Source organism: Indicator indicator, chromosome 4, assembly GCF_027791375.1.
Source record: "Indicator indicator isolate 239-I01 chromosome 4, UM_Iind_1.1, whole genome shotgun sequence".
Classification (NCBI taxonomy): domain Eukaryota; kingdom Metazoa; phylum Chordata; class Aves; order Piciformes; family Indicatoridae; genus Indicator; species Indicator indicator.
Window position 1 is genome coordinate 12,689,273 of NC_072013.1, and position 21,606 is coordinate 12,710,878.

Below are 21,606 nucleotides of genomic sequence, written 5' to 3' on the forward strand. Positions count from 1 at the left end.
CTCCAGACCCCTCCCCAGCTTTGCTGCTCTTCTCTGGACACCTTCCAGCATCTCAACATCTTTCCTGATCTGAGGGGCCCAGAACTGGACACAGGACTCAAGGTGTGGTCTAACCAGAGCTGAGCACAGATGGTGAAGTACGTCCTCAGCATTCTCCTTCCACAGAATCATAGAATTGTTTTGGTTGGGAAAGACCTTGAAGATCATCAAGACCAACTCTTGTTTAACTCTGCCAAGGCTGGTGCTAAAGCATGTTCCTGAGCACCACATCTTTGCCTCTTGTAAACATCTCCAGGGATGGAGATTCAACCACCTCCCTGGGCAGCCTGTGCCCAGGGAAGTTTGTTCTAATGCCCAACTTGAGGCTATCACTTGTTCCTAGGGAAAACAGACCAAGCTCCTCCTGGCTCCAACCTCTTTTCAGGGAGTTGTGGAGAGCCAGAAGGTCTCCCCTGAACCTCCTTTTCTCCAGACTAAACAACTCCAGCTGCCTCAGTTGCTCTTCACCAGCCCTGTTCTCCAGACCCTTCACCAGCTTCATTGCCCTTCTCTGGACCCTCTCAAGCACCTCAATGTCCTTCTTGGAGTGAGGATGAGTACTAAGAAAGTACACTTCCCTTTCTCAGAGTACTTTCTCCACCCTGCAGAGACAGCAGCACATCTTGTTGCTGCTTCTCTGTTCCTGAAGTGTGGGCTTTGAAACTGATATTGCTGTTGGTACTAATCCCAGCTGTCTGCCTTTGGAGGGGCCTGAAACAAAGGAGTCATTTAAATACAAAGTGAAACCTTTATTTTGACAGCAGCAACCCCAGAGGAAATTGCTCTGAGTTTGTCTGTGAGTTTTATGAGACTTGGCCTAAACCAAACCCTGCTCTGCCAGGAAAATAACTGCTTCCAACTGCTGTGGCTCTTCAACTGTTTGTCCTGAGCAGCTGAAGTTCTCCCCACCCTCACTGAAGGCAGGGATGGCACTGATGGGGTCGCTGCACCTTGGAGTGCTGTGGCAAGAGCCATTCAGAAGGGAGCAGAGGACCTACTACTCAAAACAGATCTTCCACACACTTCTGACAACACACAGTTACATCATGGACAATGAAGAGCCATCCAGATGTGGGTTTTTCCAGCTGTTCTGGTGCCTGCCTGGAAAACAGGACATGCTTCTGTCCATCTGCTTCTGCCTGGCACATCCTCACATTTCTGACACAGAACAGCGCTGCTCTTCCTGCTTCCATCCTGCTCAGCAGCTGAAGAACTTCCTCTCCTAAACTGATTTTGCACATGGAAGCTGAGCAGGGAGCCAAGGATGGGGCTGCAGGTGACAGCCTCTGCTTTGTGGCTGCGTGTGAAGGCTCTCGAGCTGCTGGCACGTAGAGGTTTTGTGTCCCCATCGGAGCTGGGGCCAGTCCTGCACACAGAGCCCTCTCTGGAGCAGGCAGGATGCATCCCAGCCTCCCTCTGTGCAGCCAAATGGGTCTGCTGCTGTCCTCAGCAGAGCTACTCAAGCTTCCTGGAGAAGCCCCACTCCCTTCTGCCCAGCAAGAGTCTGCCTTTGGTGGGGTGAGAGCCTTCAAGGAGCTCAGCACGCAGCCAAGGACCAGCATTAAGAGCTGCTGATGTGGGGAGATGCTTAGGAGAAAGGTCAGAAACCATCAATTCTTTTGTAAGGAGTTCAAAGCAACATTTATCCTTTTCTTTTTCATTCATTTTTAGCTAAACCAATGCTTCAATTTAAACTATGCACAAGGTCTCCAAAGGTACCTCCAAAAGTCTTAAGAATTGGTGTGGCCTCACTGCTGGGAAAGACAAAGACTTGAAATGGTTTAGTGGTCATGGAGGTATTGGGTAGAAAGTTGGACTTGATGATCTCAGAGGTCTATTCCACCCTTAATGATTCTGTGATTCCATCCAAGAGACCTGAGGCATGGATGGCTCATGTTCTTCAGGTTTTGCCTCACTTCTGAAGCAACAGGTGTCAGAAACCAAAGGGACTTGACTGTTGTGTCAGAAATGGGGCTAAAAATCCAAGCACTCTGGCTCCATCCAAAACTCTGCCACAGGAATCATCTGTTCCTACCATCTCCTTTTCCTGTTTGCTAAGACAGTTCACTAAGAAGAGTCAAATATCTGAAGGGCAAACAAAAAGGAATCCCTGTACCTAGGTAAGATCACTCCTTCATGGAATCAGAGTTGTTTAGGTTGGAAGAGATCTTTAAGATCATCAAGTGCAACCCTTTCATGGTCTGTCTCTCCTGTTCAAGGAAGACATTGTTTTATGGGAGGTCCTCCAGGTGAAAAAGGGTTCTCCACCCTCCAAAGCCTCCTTTACAAAGGGAGATAAACTCTGCTACTCCCACAGCTGATTAACACCAGCCTTGCTCTTCAGAGCTTGCTTTGAAACAGTCCTTTGGCCTTGCAGATCGCAGAGGCTCACTGAGAGCACCACTTTCACTCACCCCACCACCACCTCCCCCTCTGCTTCAGTGACTCTTACTCTCATGTCAAATCTCAGCAGAAAACATCTCTTGTCTCCCTTTTTTTTTTGCCTCTGGATTTCTTACACTCTCTCAGCTATTAATAATTTAACTCTGACGAGTGTTTGGCAGCTGTTTTGGATGTGAAACACCACACAAGAGAAAGCTGCACTCCACAGCACCTGGAAAACCAACAGATAGATAGAATTTATCTTCCTCTTCTGCCTCACTTTATGCACCCAGTGGTGCAATGACCATCACAGGAACCCACTTGGTCAGCTTCCAAGGATTTTAGGTTGCCTAAATGAGCATTTCCCACCACACAGCTTGAAAATAACTCATTTTGCAGGGAAAACCACACCTAAGCTTGACCTTCATTTGCTATTGTGAAGAATGCTTCCCGACATGGAGTCACTGGAGGACCACCTCTGTCCCCACGGACATTGTGTGGAGCCATCCAGCCTCAGCCTAACCAAAAGATGACAGCAAAATCAGCCATGAGAAGTGGCTAAAAGGAGCTTAAGGAGCTCTGCCAGAGAGGCTACCACTGCAATACACAGCAACAGCAAAACAAGGGTGGTTTTGGTGGTGTTTCCTTTTGTCTTTTCAGAAGAAACCTGAGGAGAGAACAAACCACAAGACTCTGCAGCCTGAGCTTAACTTCTGCCCGGAGCCACCTTCAGCTATGTCAGGCTCTGACGCTCTTCATCCCTTCCCATTAACACAAAACCCCTTCCTGTCAGTCAAGCTGACAGAGTGGGAAGCTGGTGCTGCAAACAAGGAGACAAGCTCAAGACAGGGAGAAGTTTGTTCTCCTTCAAGTTTTATCTCACAAAACACTGCCAGATGCCACAGAAGTCTAGAATAAGCACCGTGACCTTATCTCGCCAGGCAACATATCCTCACACGTCCCACGGCTCCCACCACACAATCACAGACTGGTCAGGGTGGGAAGGGACCTTTAAAGGTCATCCAGTCCAGCAGGGACACCTTCAACTAGAGCAGGTTGCTCAGGGCTCTGGGATGGTTCAAGGGATGGGGCTTCTACCACCTCTCTCTGGACAGTCTGGGCCAGGGTCTCACCACACTCAGGGTAAAACATCTCTTCCTTCTCTCCAGTCTAAATCTCCCTCTTTTAGTTCAAATCCATCCCTCCCCTTTTGTCTTGTCCCAAGAGGCCCTGATAAAAAGTCTGTCCCCAGCTTTCTGATCAGCCCCTTGAAGCACTGAAAGGCTGACAAAGTACTGGAAGGTACCAATGCATTGCCCAGAGGCAGATGTAAGCAGGCTCCTGGCTACATGGAGGAGTCACCTTGCACACAGGACCTGCAGAGAGCCTGGATGGTTTCTGGTACTTTCAACCAGTTTCCCACAGGGAAGATGGGAGCTGGGAGCAGGCAGCTGCTAGCTGTTCACCCAGCCCCTGCTCACCAGGGATCAAGTTCTCTCTCTGCCCTGAAGCCTGTACCTGGGTCTGCTGGGCAGTGTCTGCATGTAAGGTCTGCTGCTGAACCTAAGGAATTCTCTAAACTCTCCCTAACAGCAGAGCTGTAATGGCCAGGACACACCAGACCCCCCATGCTGCGACCTACTGATGGAGCAGTAGCTGTTGCCATGAGGGCAGGGTCTCCAAGCCTAAGCTGGAATGAAGCCCCCAGTCCCATCCCCAGAGCCTTGTCCCATCCCCATTGCCTTCAGATCTGAGGCAAAGACAAAAGACCACCCGCTTATACAAGGGGAAAAAGAATCCCCACCCCTGACTAATCCCTAAGAGCATCCTACCACACAAACACCACATTGCCCTGCTGTGAGCCTCCTAAGTCCTGATTCTTTGCTTAGCCAAATGTTTTGGTATGAATAAAAATAAAAATAGATCCTGGCTCAAGAGAATCACCATTTTCTGTGGCCCTGCTATGCTCATGCCATGTTCCTGGCATGTTCAGTGCAGGGGCTGTGCTCTATGTTCTCTTACTGCTTAAAGAGATCAAACAAACAAATAAATAAAGTCATCAGTGATCAATTCTACTGACCCATGGGGTTTTTTTCCCAGCCATCACTCAAAGTCATAGTTCAAAGATGGACTGACTGTAGTGAGGCTCTTCAGGTAGGAACATGAAAGAATCACAGAATCAATAAGGTTGGAAAAGACCTCAAAGATCATCAAAGAACTACACAAACCTTTGCTGGTTTTGATGCTGGGCTGCATCCAAAGCAGCACTGCCAGCAGATCCAGAGAGGTGATTCTGCCACTTTGCTCTGCTCTGGTGAGACCTCACCTGGAGTGCTGAGTCCAGCTCTGGGACCCTCAACACAGGAAGGACATGGACCTGATGCAGAAGGTCTGGAGGAGCCCACAAAGATGATCAGAGGGCTGGAGCACCTCCCCTATGAAGACAGGCTGAAAGAATTGGGGCTGTTCAGCCTGGAGAAAAGAAAGCTTCAGGGAGACCACATAAGCATGCTTCAATATCCAAAGGGGACCTACAGGAAGGCTGAGGAGGGACTGTTTAGAAGGGCTTGTAGGGATAGGATGAGGGACAATGGTTTGCATCTGGAGCAGGGTAGATTTAAGTTGGACATCAGGAGGAAGTTCTTCACAATGAGTGGTGAAATGCTGGAACAGGTTGTCTAGGAATGTGGTTGAGGCCTCATCCCTGGAGACATTCAAGATCAGACTTTATGTGGCCTTGGGCAGCCTCATCTAGCTGGAAGTGTCCCTGCTGACTGCAGAGGGGTTGGAAAAGATGACCTTTGAGGGTCCCTTACCAACCCAATGCAATCTGTGGATCTGTGGTAAGAGAAACAAATGAGACTGGGCTTATTACTGATGTACTAAAAGGTTACTGCTAGTGCGGGGGAGGGATGGTGACCATATAATATGCACAGCAGCAAAAGGCTGCATCACATGAAAACACAGAGAGAAGGACCAGCATCCTGTTAACAGGGCAAGCATAGAATCATTAAGGTTGGAAAAGTCCTCTGAGATCATCAAGTCCAACTATCAACCCAACACCACCACAACCACAAAACCATTCCCATAACCTTTTGCACTGCAGCTAAAATACATTAACAAGAACGTGGCTGAAGTGTGACTTTTAACCTGCCAAGACTCAGAGCCATGTAGAGTAAATTCAATTAAAAAGTCCTGTTAGAAGTAATTTGGTCCCATCCTCCCCATCTTGTGTTCAGCCAGGTCTGACCAGCAGCCATTCAATTTGCACAGGACTTTAGATTCATAGAATGAAGGAACCTTCAAGATCATCTAGTTCCAAAAGGCCATCTAGATCCAAAAGGTTAACTAGTTCCTAAAGGCCATCTAAGATCCAAAAGGTTATCCAGTTCCAAAAGGCCATTTAGATCCAAAAGGTCATCTAGTTCCAAAAGGCCATCTAAGATCCAAAAGGTTATCCAGTTCCAAAAGGCCACATAGATCCAAAAGGTTAACTAGTTCCAAAAGGCCATCTAAGACCCAAAAGGTTATCTAGTTCCAAAAGGCTATCTAGATCCAAAAAGGTTATCTAGCTCCAAAAGGCCATCTAGCTCCAAAAGGCCATCTAGCTCCAAAAGGCCATCTAGCTCCACCCCCACTGCCATGGGTAGGGACACCTTCTACTAGACCAGGTTGCTCAAGGCTCCATCCAACCTGGCTTCGAACATGGGTTGGAGCCACCACAGCTTCTCTGGACAATCTGTTTGGGTTGCAAAGGATCTTTTATGGACACAAAATAGGATATGGGGAGACTTGCTCAGGGCAGGTCAGGAGGGATATCTTGCAAGCAATATTGAGAGGCATCTAGCCAGCAGCAGAACATGAGAAGTCAAGAAGGAACATAAGAAGATGCAGAAGGGAGGTTTTGTCTCTGCTGGGGAAAACAGGAGATTGCATCATTAATATTCATGTTGAGCATAGGCTACACTGAAAAAAAGAAAAGAGCTGCTTTTAATCTCAGTGAGACTTGGTTATAAAACTTCTCTCTGATGGAATCTGCAGCTGGTCGGGCTGCAAAAGAACCAGGAGGGCTCTAATGACTCCAGATTTAAGCAGCCCCCTCAGTGTGCATCTCCTGCGCCCATCAAGCATCCATCCTGCACGCATCAGTTAGCAGTCACTGGTGTGCTGGGTGGTAATTAAATGTGTTTGATGGCTTCTCCAATAGAAAAAATGGCTCTACAAACACATCAGCCACCACCTAACACCGTGCTCCAGCTGGGTACAGTCCTACCAGGGCTCAGCATCTGCCCACCTTTGGGATACTCACATTTTCTCTGAAGATAAAAGCCAGGATTGCAGCTGAGAGCTCTGCCAGGAAGATCAACAGGATGAACATGAAGAACTGGAAGAGAGAAGGCACAAAATAAACCATACCATTAGGTGTGTGCCACAGGGAACAGGAACACTGGGCTTTGCTGGTCACCAAAGAGGTGTTAAAAATAACTAAGGAAACTTCTTCCCCCTGCCCCCCAGGCTTCCTGATAATTAAAACCAGCCTGCAGCAGACACAGCCTCTGTCTGACCGTGCCACAGGACATGGGAGCTTGCTTCAAATGAGGAAAAGGGAGGACCTGTAGCATCTCCTGATAAATCTGCCCCAGGTTAAACGAGTAAAGCCTGCTTTGATGGAGAAGGTTCTATGATTGTGCAGTGCTCATCCAGGGCTGCACTGCCCTGATTCATGGATCTGTATCACATACCTGGATCTGCACACACACTCCTCAGCACAGCACAAGCAGCATGGTCATGGCTCATTCAGTATGGAAGGAGGTGCTGGAACTTACTTACATCTATGACCATTCTGCTTTTCAGGGCAAACTCAGCCTTGGTTAATATTCCCCTTCATACAATAGGGTTGTGCTGGGTTAAGTGTTAACCCTTCAGAACCTCTACAGAAAGCTGGCAAAGCCTCATGATGCTTTTCCATTTGCTTGTGCAAGGAGCACTCCCGTCTCATACGGTATCCAAAGGGTTCGTGTTCTTATCCCTACACCAAGGGCATGCTGCAGACCTGACAGACAGCAGTGGCTGGCAGACTGGGTGGGTGGTAGCAAAAGAGAAAAAGGCATCCAGTTTGAAGGAAAACCATCACACTTATGCCATCATCATTCCAGGAAAGAGAAATGGAAGCAGAGGGGCATGTGGTGGTTCAGTTTAAGCTGGAAGTGTATTTTCACTCTGGTGCCCTTACAACTTTGTTTTGCTTTGGTCTAAACTCTTGGTCTTCAGCCTGAGTGAAGACATCTTGTTTCTGTGATGTCACCAAGACTGAGTGGTTCACTATGCCTTCACCACAGATGTAAACCAGATGCTCTGAAGAGGTCTCATCCCCACAGACACCAACATCTTGCTGAGAGGGTGCTGTCCCCAGAACCTTGTCTACCCAGAGCAATTCCTGTTCCACAGCCTCCACACTCAGACCCTCCTGCCTGAAGGTGGCAGAGAAAACTGGACACAGATAAGAGGTAAAACTCAAGGAGAGGACAAAAGAGTGTTGAAGGAAATCTGCCAGGGCAGGGAAGCACTCACTGACATCAAGGAGCTAAGGACTCAGCCTGCCTTTGGGATCAGTTCTCAGTGACATTGATGCCTCCACATGAGTTTGATGCTGCTTCACTCCATAATGATCAGCAAAAGGAGCAGGCAGGGATGTGCCCTCTAACAACTATGGGAACAGAACAGAAAGTGGCTAGGCTCACAGCCTCACCCAGAAGAAGATTTATTTCCATTCCTGAAGACAAAATAGTGGGCTTGAGGAACCCTAGGTCTGAACTGGAAGGACATTTTTAATTTCCTTATAATGGGAAATCCCCCTCTGAGAGCCCTTCTACAGTTCAAGGGTCCCAAGATCCAGCCCACAGACTCAAAGGTGATTTAACCAGACTGAGTGAATGTTTATAAACTAACTCAGATTTGGGGACCATATGAGAGAATCAGGAGTGAATGGAGAACCAGTGAGGCTGCATCCCCCAGAGGTTAATAAACACGTGGGACCCATGACTAATGAAGGTGGCTGAAGCACCAAGTAGAAACTGGCACAAGGGAAGTCTGGATAGGTTTTTCTGTATGAGAAGGTTGTTGAAGGTCTTCCTGATAGCAGAAGGCAGGCAGATGGGGCCAGAAATGCTGTGGTGATCCCCAAGCCATCATTTATCAGCGGTGTCTGAAACGCTGCACACTGTGCACTTCAGTAATGGGGAAGGAATTCAAACTACCTGCTTGGAGTGGGCAAAACGCTGGTTTGCTGTCAAGGAGCAGAGCTCTGAGTGATTCTTCCCCACTGGAAAAGTGCACACAACACCCTGTCCCATTTACCTTCCTGCTTCTGCAGTGGAAACAAAAGAATTGAAGTCTGGGCTCAAAGGAAGAGTTGGGTGAGCAGGGCCTTTGGTTGCTACTGGAATGCTGTTGCTTGGTTTTGCTGAACTGGCTGCACCTCTCTAATTTATTCTTTCTGCTGGAGTTTTCTCTGTGGCTTCTCTCTTTCCTGCTCAAGCCCGCTTTGTTTTTAATTTCACTACAGGAGGGCAAAGAACAAGTGATGAGAACGAAGGCTGCTTTGCAAATTCACCTCATCATCCATCAAGGGATCTCTGAATAGTGACAAAGAGGTCTAAGGTGGTGATCAAGTGATTAATCCCATCACCCTGCTAATTGCATTTCATTTACTGATTACCAGGAGATGCAATGTTCACCCAAGCTCCAGCACAAGGTCTGTGCAGAAGTGGAAGAAGCCATTCCCAGGTTCTCTCTGTGAAAAGCTTCATTACCATTCCCAAATGGATTCACACATACATTGAATGAGCAGTGTGTGTTGCAGATTTGTAACCATTACTGTAAGAAAACCACCAGCAGCTATGAGGGCTGGTGGGAGAAAGAAGATGGATCAGCAGTGTTTGAGGACTTGCTCTCATTCTGCATTTTAAGAAGACTCAAAAATCTGCTTATTAAACTGATTACTGAAATCATAGAATTATCAGGGTTGGAAGGGACCTCAAGGATCATCCAGTTCCAACCCCCCTGCCATGGGCAGGGACATCTCACACTACAGCAGGCTGCTCACAGCCACATCCAGCCTGGCTGCAAAAACCTCCAGGGATGAGGCTTCCACCACCTCCCTGGGCAACCTCTGCCAGTCTCTCACCACCCTCATGGGGAAGAACTTCTTCTTGACATCCAATCTGAATCTCCCCACTTCTAGTTTTGCTCCATTCCTCCCAGTCCTATCACTCCCTGACACCCTCAGAAGTCCCTCCCCAGCTTTCTTGGAGCCCCCTTCAGATCCTGGAAGGCCACAAGAAGGTCTCCTGGGAGCCTTCTCTTCTCCAGACTAAACAGCCCCAACTCTCTCAATCTGCCTTCATAGGATACATGAGAGGACTCAACTGGTTACTGCTTGGGACTCTGCAGCCTTGCATCCAAACTGATGCTTGAGACCCAGCACTGCACCCTCCACATCCAAGGTGAACATTCTGAGGAGTGAGGGCTTGCATATTAGTCAAAAGGCCCGGTTCAGCTCCTGCTGATGGTTTATCAAAAGTGTTCTCAAACCAACGCTTCATGTTCTTTTTTCACACCCACCATTCCTATTTCAGTGATGCTGCTCAAAAAAGAGCAGCAATTGCCCCTCACACAGAATCATAGAATGCTGGGTTTGGAAGGGACCTCTGGGGATCATCTAGTCCCCCCCCTGCTCACACAGGGTTACCCACAGCAGGGTGCCCAGGATCACAATGGCCATCCGGGTTTGGAATCTCTCCAGAGACTCCACAACCTCTCTGGGCAGCCTGCTCCAGGCTTCCAGCACCTTCATGCCAATTAAGTTTCTCCTCATGTTCAGGTGGAACCTCCTGGGTTCCATTTTGTGCCAACTGTCCCTCATGCTGTCACTGAGCACCACTGAGAAGGGTCTGGTCCCATCCTCTTGAGCCCCACAGATCCTCAGATTGTTCAGCTCTTGCTGAGCATTGCTCAGATCCCCTCTGGGGCTGCTCTTCTCCAGGCTCAACAGCCCCAGGGCTCTCAGCCTTTCCTCCTCACAGAGATGCTCCAGGCCCCTCAGCAGCTTTGCAGCTTCTGCTGGACTCTCTCCAGCAGTTCCCTGTTTGTCTTGAACTGGGGAGCTCAGAACTGGCCCCAGCACTCCAGCTGTGGCCTCATTAGGGCACAACACAGCTCCTTGCACAGCTCCAGGTCTCTCAACCTATCCTCATCTCCAGTCCCCTAACCCCCTTTAACCCAAGGGATCCATGTTTTCATGCTGAGAAGTTTCAGCATCTGTTTTACAGGAGTCTAAACCAGGATGCCTGCACTCAGCCCTAAGCCAAACAAACCTGATACAGACTGCTCCTCTCGCAGGGTCAAACTCAGTCCCGTGGTGCAGCATTGGATGCTCAACAGCACTTTGGATTCTGATTTTCATGGCATCCCTTTGCAGGCAGAGGGTGTTTAGCACAACCCAGAAGTTATTCAGTGTCTGATCTGCAGGCCAATGTCTGTTGCTTTTTGTGAACCAAGACCAAATGCTGGGGGAAATCTAGAAACACTTCACAGCCTTGTGCTGAATGCAACACGTTTGGTTCCACAGGGATGGGTTTTGACCAAAAGACAAGTGGCTTGCTGAAAAATAAGTCCTGGCAAACACAGAAGACAGAACCTAGAGGAGCTGCAGTTGTGCATCTCTGTCCCTTCTAATTCCTGTTTACAGTTGGACTAAAAGCTTCAGACATACATTATGCATCGCTGGGAAATCTCACTCGGGCAGCTCTCTGCCTCATCAATTCTTTAACAACTTTGGCAAGCAGACTTGATTTGATCTAGCACCTTCTCCCCAGGTACCAGCAGCCTGAATCAGCCTATCACTGCCTTTACAAGGTGTTGCCAAGCTCTCTGGTACGTGATCACGAAGGGTTTGCCTTCTCAAGGCCTGAAACTTACAGGTGCAATTCAACCCCAGCTGGTGTGGCTCCCCAAAAAGCAGACATCAGCAACGTCTCTCTCTCCTCACTTGGCATCAGCAGAGATCCTCATCCACATTCTTCACTGCTGGCAGGTGGTTTATCAGAGCTGACTTTGATACCAGAGCTGACTTTGGTACTAGAAGGCCTGGAAGACCTGATCAAAGTGGAACACTAATTCCTCATCCAGTAATGACTTGCAGAGTTGCTCCTAGTCGAGGGCATTGCTTCCAGCTCATATATTTCTCACATTCCAAGTATAAAATAAAATAAGAATAAAAGGAAAGGAAATAAAGCAGCAGGGCTCAGAACTACTTCTAAGAGTCAGAAAAGTAATAACCACAAAATTGAGTGCACTGAAGTATAACTAAAACACCAGGAGGAACACTCAAACCCTGGTGTAGCTCTGTGATGTTAAATCAGGAGAGAGCCTGGCCCAGAGCTCCAGCTAAGTGCCCAAGCTGTATGCAGCAGACACGGTCTGAAATGGAAATACTAACTCTCCTCATTCACTTTCAATCAATATTTCTCATCAAACATAACTCCTAGGTGCTCAATCTGAGAGGGACAGGCTTTGAAGTCACCTCAGGCTTATTGGGTTTGATCCTTTGCATTTCATTAGGCTGCTCTGGGCAGATCTCCATGACCCCACAGGTGATGCGTTTGGGTTTCTGATTTACTTCTGAGGCCAGGCACTAGAAATCAAACCCATAATGGCTTCCAGAGAAGAGCTCTTGTTTGCAGGTTGTGAATTCAAGGGGTGAGCCAAGGGCCAGAGAGGATTTATCTCACTGATGCCATGCTCATCTCTAGGAAAAAAAATGGGTTTGCATTCAAGCAAGAGGACTTTGCTGTTCTGTTTAGGGTTAGAGATGAGCCTCTTCAGCACCATGAAGCAGCTGTGTGAGATACAATCACACCAAAGCATTGCAAGATCAAGATTTTAAAAACAAACAAAACCCCTCCAAACCCCCAGCAGACCCAGAGGGAGAAGCAAAAGGCCACATTTGACAAAAATGAAAAATCAAACTCGTGATTTTCACTTTTAGTACCTAACTGGTAATGGCCTTCCAGACAGAGATAATGGCTGGAAAACCTGCAGCACCACAATCATAGAATCATTAAGGTTGGAAAAGACCTCTAAGATCATCAAGTCCAACCATCAACCTGACACCACCATGCCTACTAAAACATGTCCCCAAGTGCCATGTCTACACATGAACACCTCCAAGGATGGGGACTCCCCCACTTCCCTGGGTGGATGTCAAATGTGACTTATTTGAGTGGCCAACTCATAGTAAATAGCACTTGATGACCACACAGGCTGAAGTTTAACCCAAAGATGACGAAGCTGCTTCAGTTTTGGAGCAGAGCAGGAGCCAAGAGCTGCAACAAATGGCCACCATGCAGTGCTGAGCTGGACACTGCTGCTGACGTCTTCGCTCTACATCTTCTCTCTGCTTTGCTAAGCACCAAAGAATGAATCCACGAGTGGAGCAGTGAGGTTTGGGTGGCCAAGAAAGGACCAGTTCTGGTCACTTATTGAAAACAAGAAAAAAAACCAACCCAAACAAAGAGGACCATTTAGAAAGAAAGCTTAAGAGGGTCAGAGTACACTCCCAGACTCCACTGGGCTCAAACCTGCTGTAGGGAAAAACACATTCTTTGTAGCTCTATCAGAACATCATCTCTGCAGTCACCCCCATCCTTGGGAAGCACCAAGAGGCCAAGAGAAGGTTGGTGAGGTGGTGTGGTTTAAGCTTTCCTGGAGTCCCAAAGCACAAACAGAACAGATCTAGATTGCCTCCCCTCTCCCTTTTTCCCAGTAGGGCAAAAGCAAATCAGACAGGAGGAGAAACGAGAGGTAAAACACGAAAGAAACCAGTCTAGAATCGATTTGGAAGTAAAAAAATCAAGTTTAGCAAACTAGAAAAGGCACCTGAGTAAAAGGGAAGTTACAAAGGGATAAGGAAAAAGGGTAAATGAATAAAAAATACACAAAACCAGGCCGAGTTGGCATAGGATTCTCTCGTGCAAACGTGGATTCTCTTCAGATGCAGTCCTTAGGATGCAGCAGGGAGCAGACCTCACCACGTGGTTATTAAGCAACAGCAGGAGCAGCAAAGGGTCTGCTGGGCAGGCCAGGGGCAGGAGCCAGAGGAGCAGCACAGGACAGTGGCTCCACTTAAGCAAGCTTTGGTGGGCAGCAGGGGGGAGTGGAACAGACCTCCCCCTGGGAGCCGGGACCAAGCCTCTCTGCCCGCCTGGGTCGGGTTTCTTTGTCCAGCTGGGGCTAGGTTCTTTTCAGCCCACCCCTCCCGGGCTGGGTGTAACCTGACACGGGAGGACACTTACAAAGAGCAGGAGGCATTTGTTCTCACGGATGGCACCGCAGCAGCCCAGGAAGCCCAGCAGGAAGAGCATCGCTCCCATGGCCAGCATGATGTAGGCTCCCGTGAAGAGCAGGGGGTTGGCAGCCACTATCTCCCGAAATCCCGTGGGATCCACGATGACCCAGATCCCAACGCCCAGCAGGCAGGCTCCTCCCAGCTGTCACAGCACAAGGAGAGGAGAGAGGAGGAGACAGGTCAGCATCAACCAACTGCTGCAGAAAACAAATGGATTCAGAGCCACCATTTGATCAAAGATTAAAGAGCTGGTGTCTGTCTGTGCCATACATCCCCACTGAGCAGGCAGCAGGCTACTTGCAAGAGCTCTGGCTCACTAAATGGATCATTTGCAGCAAAAGCATCTTGATTCCTTGGTAGCTCACTCTACCAACTCTTTACTCCCCTCTTAATGCTGACAGGTTGTGTGTCAAGCTGCTGCCACCTCTGCAGGGGACATCCCAGGGACAGAACACATATGAACCATGCCCTGGCCACAGAGGGCAGGCTGGCTGGGTGCTCCCCACCTGTCCTGCTGAAGAGAACAGCCACAGAGTTACTCAGAACACGTAGCACAAAAATCACAGAATGAATTGGGTTGGAAGGGACCCTGCAAGGGCAACCTGAAAGGAGGCTGTAGCCAGGTGGGGGTTGGTCTCTTCTCCCAGGCAACCAGTGGCAGAACAAGAGGACACAGTCTCAAGCTGCTCCAGGGGAAATATAGGCTGGAGGTGAGGAGAAAGTTCTCCCCAGAAAGAGTGGTTGACCATTGGAATGTGCTGCCCAGGGAGGTGGTGGAGTCACCATCCCTGGAGGTATTCCAAAAAAGATTGGCTGTGGCACTTGGAGCCATGGTTTAGTTGTCAGGAGGTGCTGGGTAATAGGTTGGACTTGATGATCTCCGAGGTCTTTTCCAACCTGGTTGATTCTGTGTCAGCAGTCAGCAGGAACACCTCCAACTAGATCTGGTTACTCAGGCCCCCATCAAGTTTCACCTTGAGTATCTCCAGTCATGGGGCCTCCACCACCTCTGTGGGCAACCTATTCCAGTGTCTCACCACCCTAATTGTGCAGAACTTCCTTGCTGATGTCCAACCTAAACCTAGTCTGCTCTAGTTTCACACCATTGTCCCTCATCCTATCACCACAAGCCCTTGGAAGCAGCCCCTCCCCAGCTTTCTTGCAGTTCAGGTGAGATGAAGCCATCATCTCTAACTTTGAGTACATGATATGGTTGTGTTTCCTCATGAGATCCTCAGTGAGGCACCCAGGGCTAGAAAACAACCTCTTCTCCCATTCAAGGATAGACCATGTATATCACTAGTTACAGCTTTCCCTTGCCAGGGACAGGAGTGACTCAGAGACAGGGTCCACTGAGCTGGCTTGCTGCATGTCTGAGCATCTCTGGATGCTGCAGACCCCTGGGTGATTGCCAGCCCAGAGAGAGCTGAGGGGATACAACAGGACCCACTGAGCTGGCTTGCTGCATGTCTGAGCATCTCTGGATGCTGCAGACCCCTGGGTGATTGCCAGCCCAGAGAGAGCTGAGGGGATACAACAGGACCCACTGAGCTGGCTTGCTGCATGTCTGAGCATCTCTGGATGCTGCAGACCCCTGGGTGATTGCCAGCCCAGAGAGAGCTGAGGGGATACAACAGGACCCACTGAGCTGGCTTGCTGCATGTCTGAGCATCTCTGGATGCTGCAGACCCCTGGGTGATTGCCAGCCCAGACAGAGCTGAGGAGATATTCTGTACCATGGCAGCCTCACCAAATTACAGCCTCTCCTGCTGGGGAGCAGCAGGCTGCTGGAAACAGAAGGATTTAGAGGAGAAAGAAGATTCTAAATACTTACAAAGATAAAGAAATTGAAAAGAAACATCAGGTACTTCATGCAGCTCAGACAGTCTCCCTCCATGGTCTTCAAGGCTCCTTGATCCAATTCTTCCTGCAAAACACCAGCACATCCTCAGCACACTCATTTTTTAATTGGAATGACACCATCCTATCTCCATTTGTGTTTCCTCCAAGACCCTGTGGAGCTCATTACACGGAAGAGCTCATTCCTTACCTGAACAAGGCAACAGGGGCTAGCACAAGATAATGATGGCTGCCAGGTCCTTTTGCATTCTTCCAGCTCTAAAGGTGTGATCTGACCTCTTATGTAGCACTTAAAACTGTTTCATGGCAGAGCTGAAGCACAGGAGATACCTTACCACCAGGGTCCCACATGCAGGAGTGCTCTGGGGCTTTGGAGAGTGTACTTAAAAACAATGCCAAGAGCATTACTTACAAATACTGTCATGATGAAACCACTTCTGCCTTGCTAACAGGCTGAAGGCACCTCACATCCCTGCTGACAAGCTGCCATGGGCAAAACAACTGCCCTGAAAGGACACTCCTGACCCACAGAGCTGCTTTTTTCGCTTCCATTTCCCTTTTTAAGCCATACAGACACACACAAAAGGGCAAATTTCTGCTGCTCTTCCTAGAGCCTGACTGAAAAGTGAGCCTGCACGTCTTGATCTAGTTTTAGAAAAGATCTTCTCTGCCCTCCTCCAGGTCCCCAAATTTGTGACAGATTAAATTCTCCTCTGCAGGAGACAATTAATGCTAAGCAAACACTAACAGTCAGGACAGCAGAAGACAGGGCCTGACAGATGCTGGCTTGTCCCATCTCAGACCTGTGAGGCACGTTTGGTTCTGTCTCAAAAGCAGCTAGCAACATTCAGCTGTCTCTTAGGCAGATTATTCTACATCTATTCCCTGCCCCCCCCTTTTCTCCTTAATAAGAATTTTAGATTAAAAAAAAAGCTAAAAAAATCCCCAGCAGTGTGGTGATAGAAAACAGCCCAGCTGCTGTCTCCAGTTCAGAGCAGTCTGGTTTTGAAAGGTGTTGCATTTTTTTCTCCTCTCCAGCCATCATTTCTTCCCTCCCTTCTGAGGTTTGCTCTGCATGCCTTGTAGCTACCTTGAACTTCTCACATCTAAGGGCACTTGCTCAATCACACCCCCAAAAACAGCTTCCAAAGTTCTCTTTGCTACCACTGACACTTTCCTCTACCCCAAACCTCCCCCATGTTGGATGTTAGGAACAAGTTCTGCACCATGAGGGTAGTGGAACACTGGAACAGGTTGCTCAGAGAGGTGGTTGGGGACCCATCCCTGGAGATATTCAAAGTGAGACTTGACAGGGCTCTGGGCAACCTGATCTAGTTGAGGATGTTCCTGCTGACTGCAGAGGGGTTGGACTGGATGACCTTGGGAGGTCCCCTACAACCCAGACCATTCTGTGATGATTCTGTCCCTTTCACACTGGATTTGATTGCTCCATTCCTTTTGCCTTGGAGATGGAGTCACTGAAACAGTGAGCTTGGACAGGACCTCAGGATGCTGGTGAGTTCAAACACTCACTGCTTCCAACTTGGAACCAGCCCAAAGCTTGATACAACTTCAAAGCTAGAGTAGGTTGCTCAGGGCTATGTCTGAAGGACAGGAATGGTGGCAGCCAGAGGGACCTGGACAGGCTGGAGAGGTGGGGTTGGGAGAACCTCATGAGGTTTAACAAGACAAAGTGCAAGGTCCTGCACCTAGGTCAGGGCAACCCTCAATATCAGTCCAGGCTGGGGGATGATGAGATTGTGAGCAGCCCTGCAGAAAAGGACTTGGGGTGCTGGTGGGAGAGAAGCTGGACATGAGCCAGCAATGGGCACTTGCAGCCCAGAAAGCCAATGGCATTGTGGGCTGCATCACAAGAAGCATGGCTAGCAAGTCAAGAGAGGTGATTCTGCCCCTCTGCTCTGCTCTGCTGAGACCTCACCTGCAGTACTACATCCAGCTCTAGGACCCCCAACACAGGAGAGACATGGACCTGATGGAGAGGGTCCAGAGGATGGCCACAAAGATGATCAGGGGGCTGGAGCAGCTCTGCTATGAGGACAGGCTGAACGAATTGGGGTTGTTCAGCCCAGAAAAGAGAAGGCTCCAGGGAGACCACATAACTACATTTCAGTATCTGAAAGTGACCTACAGGAAAGCTGCAGGGGGACTGTTTGTAAGGGCTTGTAGTGAGAGGATGAGGGGCAATGGTACAAAACTGGAGCTGGGAAGATTTAGGTTGGACATCAGGAGGAAGTTCTGCACAATGAGAGGAATAAAATACTGGAACAGGTTGCCCAGGGATGTGAGGCCCCATCCCTGGAGACATTGAAGGAACACCTTGCTTTTCTCTGCACACCACAGCTGGGTAGGTGCAGCTACAGAAATGTGGTAAACCAGACTCACCTTCACAAGTCCTGGGATGTGACCACAGTGTCTGTTCCAGTCCTTAACTGTCTGTGTGTCCCATGAATCTCCTTCTAGCCAAGCTTGTCCTGCAGGAGAAAAAGATGCAATTACTGCAGAAGGCAATAGAAGGCAATCATGTTAAATACACAATTTATTAAAAGACACCATCCTGATGAATATGCTCAGGCTAATTGCCACCTTAATTTAGTGTACATTAGCACTAATGAAGAGTTCCTACTACCCAGTGAGGGAACCAATCCCTCAGAAGCTCTCTAACAACCTTTGGGGTTGTTTAAAAGGCCCACAGACCACATGGAAATCTAGAGCCCCGTTGCATATGCACCTCATCCCACAACAGGGCTGGATGAATACCAGCTGCACCTTCACTCTTTGATAGGAGGCTTGGACAAGTTTCAGTCTGCTGTGACTTCACAGCTCATTTACCAGGAAAATGGCAAAGGCAGAGGAAAGGAGGTGGGATGCACCTTTGGGAAGCTCAGCCCAGCCATTAGACAGAGGCAGCAGGCTGAGACGTTGGGTGCTGTCCCAGCTTCTTCCAGCAGCTCCCACACCATGCTGAGCAAACTCTCTCTTCTCTCTCTGCCTCATTTTCACTGCCTGGGAAGCAGTGACAGAGGAGTGGTGAAGCCACCACGCTGATAGATAAATTGGTGCAGGCAGAGAGACCTGGGTGCAGACCACCACCACTCCAGAGCTCCAGGTTGTGATTTCACAGAATCACAGAATGCACTGGGTTGGAAGGGACCCTCAAAGGTCATCTTCTCCAACCCCCTTGCAGTAAGCAGGAATATTTCCAACTAGATCAGGTCGCTCAGGACCTCATCAAGCCTGATCCTGAATGTCTTCAGGGATGGGGCCTCAAGCACATCCCTGGACAACCTGTTCCAGTGTTCCACCACCTCCATTGTGAAGAACTTCTTCCTGATGTCCAACCCAAGTCTGCCCTGCTCCAGTTTCAAACCAATGCCCCTCATCCTATCACCACAGGCCCTTACAAACAGTCCCTCCCCAGCCTTCCTCTGGGTGCCCTGCAGATATGGAAATGCAGCTGTGTCTCCTCAGTCAACTTTCATTTCTGCCCACACAACAAGAGTCTCTGGCCAGGCAAAGGTAAGGTGTGACTGCAGACTGTTGTCCAAAGGGTGCTTGTTTGACTCTTGATGTCTCAGGTCACCCTCTTCTAGGTGGTTTGGCCACCAGTGGGACACAGCCCCCAATGCCATGCTGCCCATGGGGCTGCCTTTAACTCTTTACAGCCCTGTGCCATCAGGGTCCCATAGTCACAGAGGGTTGCTCAGCATTGTAACTCACTCACTCACTCATCCTTCACAGGTCACTCTGAAACACTCACAGCTTCCCTGTGAGAGACCAGAGAAATCACCTGGGTCTACCCCTGCTGGCTCACTGCCAGCATCTCCTGGTGATTTCAGGAGGAGGTGCATTTAACATCTGTTTCCCACAAACATCTGTGAATGCACCTTTGCAAAACTGCCTCTCATTAAGATATCAATGCAGGCTGGGGGATGAGGTGATAGAAAGCAGCCCTGCAGAAAGGGACTTGGTGATGCTGGAGGGTGAGAAGCTTGAGACACAGTCTCAAGTTGTGCCAGGGGAGGTATAGGCTGGATGTTAGGAGGAAGTTCTTCACAGACAGGGTGATGGCCCATTGGAATGTGCTGCCCAGGGAGGTGGTGGAGTCACCATCACTGGAGATGTTAAAGAAAAGCCTGGATGAGGCACTTGGAGCCATGGTCTGGTTGATTGCTTAGGGCTGGGTGATAGGTTGGACTGGATGATCTTGGAGGTCTCTTCCAACCTGGCTGATTCTATGATTCTAAGCTGGACATGAGCCAGCAATGGGCACTTGCAGCCCAGAAGGCCAATGGCAGCCTGGGCTGCATCCAAAGAAGTGTGGCCAGCAGGTCAAGAGAGGTGATGCTGCCCTTCTGCTCTGCTGAGACCTCACCTGGAGTGCTGTGTCCAGCTCTGGAGCCCTCAACACAGCAAGGACATGGACCTGATGTAGCAGGTCCAGAGGAGGACCATGAAAATAACCATGGGGCTGAAGCAGCTCTACTCTGAGGATAGGCTGAGGGAGCTGGGGGTGTTCAGCCTGGAGAAGAGGAGGCTCCAGAGAGACCTAATAGTGACAAGAAGGCTGCAGAGGGACTGTTTGCAGTGATAGGATGAGGAGTGATAGTTTGCATTTAGAGAAGAGGAGAGTTAGATTGGATGTTAGGAATAGGTTCTGCACCATGAGGGTGGTGGCATGATGGAACAGGTTGCCCAGGGAAATAGTTCAGACCCCATACCTGGGGATATTCAAGGAGAGGCTTGACAGGGCTCTGGGCAACCTGATCTAGCCGAGGATGTCCCTGCTGACTGCAGGGGGTTTGACTAGACGACCTTTGGAGGTCCCTTCCAACCCAAATCATTCTGTGATCCTGTGACCTCCAGAGGGGAGCTTGAAGAGCCCTCAGCTAGGACAAGAGAGAACATCCCTGCCTCATGCTGGAGAGCCCTGTTTTGACAGTCAGAGCCTGGTGCTCATGCTCCCCTTCATATGTGTCCCTGTTGGGTGTGTGTGGACACTCCAGCCTGTGTTTTGGACATGCTACTGTGAGACAGTTTCTCCAGTGGTGCTGTCCTGTGATGCCACTGTCCTGGGACAGCTGCTGCCAGGAGAAGATGGCTCCAAATGGGAAGCAGAGCTGACAGTGTGCTATCTAAACCTCTCATTAGGAAAATAACCAGAAAGATGGAATTCCAGCTCCCACTGCCTGCGCCTCTAATTACATCCCCACAAGCTCTCAAAGGGCTGCGTGGGAGAGGAATTTAATATATATATATTTTTTTAATTCTTCTTCAGTCACAATATTTGAAAGAAATTACAGCTCCATGGAGGAGGAAGAGCTTCAATGTTCTTCAAAACAGCTCCAGGGAGATTTCATAGTGGCCCTTCCAGTACCTGAAGGGGGCTACAGGAGAGCTGCAGAGGGACTTTTGGTAAGGGCTTGTAGAGACAGGACAAGGGGCAATGGCTTTGAGCTGGAAGAGGGCAGACTGGGACTGGAGATTAGGAAGAAATTCCTGACAGTGAGGATGGGGAGCCACTGACACAGGTTGCCCAGGGAAGCTGTAGATGTCCCTTCCTTAGAATTATTCAAGGCCAGGCTGGATGGGGCCTTGAGCAACCTGGAATAGTGGAAGGTGGTCCTGCCCATGGCAGGGGAGTTGGAACTAGATGATCTTTCAGGTCCTTTCCAACCCAAACCATTTTGTGATGGAGGTACCAGCAGGTGCTGTGTCGGAAGGGATGCAAGAGCAAGTCTGGTGCCAAGCAGGAGCAATGCTCTGTCCTGCTCTGTGGCCCTGGAGGGGAAAGAATCCCTGCCAGACAGCTTCTGACTAATAGCAACGATTCTGTCACTAGGGAGGACTGCAGAAAGTGCCAAACCACCAGGGCTAATGGTGACCAAGTGAGCTGCTGC

At 49.2% G+C, this 21,606-nt stretch overlaps 1 protein-coding gene across 1 annotated transcript in view; it reads right to left on the reverse strand.

Annotated features, from left to right (window-relative positions):
* The window catches only part of TSPAN18 (tetraspanin 18), a 64,319-nt gene that overhangs the window by 11,370 nt on the left and 31,343 nt on the right, over nt 1-21,606 (reverse strand). Inside the window, exons 2-5 of the mRNA XM_054400544.1 lie at nt 18,092-18,180; nt 15,663-15,755; nt 13,776-13,970; nt 6,731-6,805 (exon numbers count right to left, since the gene is read on the reverse strand). Coding sequence (XP_054256519.1) covers nt 6,731-6,805; nt 13,776-13,970; nt 15,663-15,725 — 333 coding nt within the window. The 5' untranslated portion in view covers nt 15,726-15,755; nt 18,092-18,180. The remainder of the gene's footprint in view (nt 1-6,730; nt 6,806-13,775; nt 13,971-15,662; nt 15,756-18,091; nt 18,181-21,606) is intronic.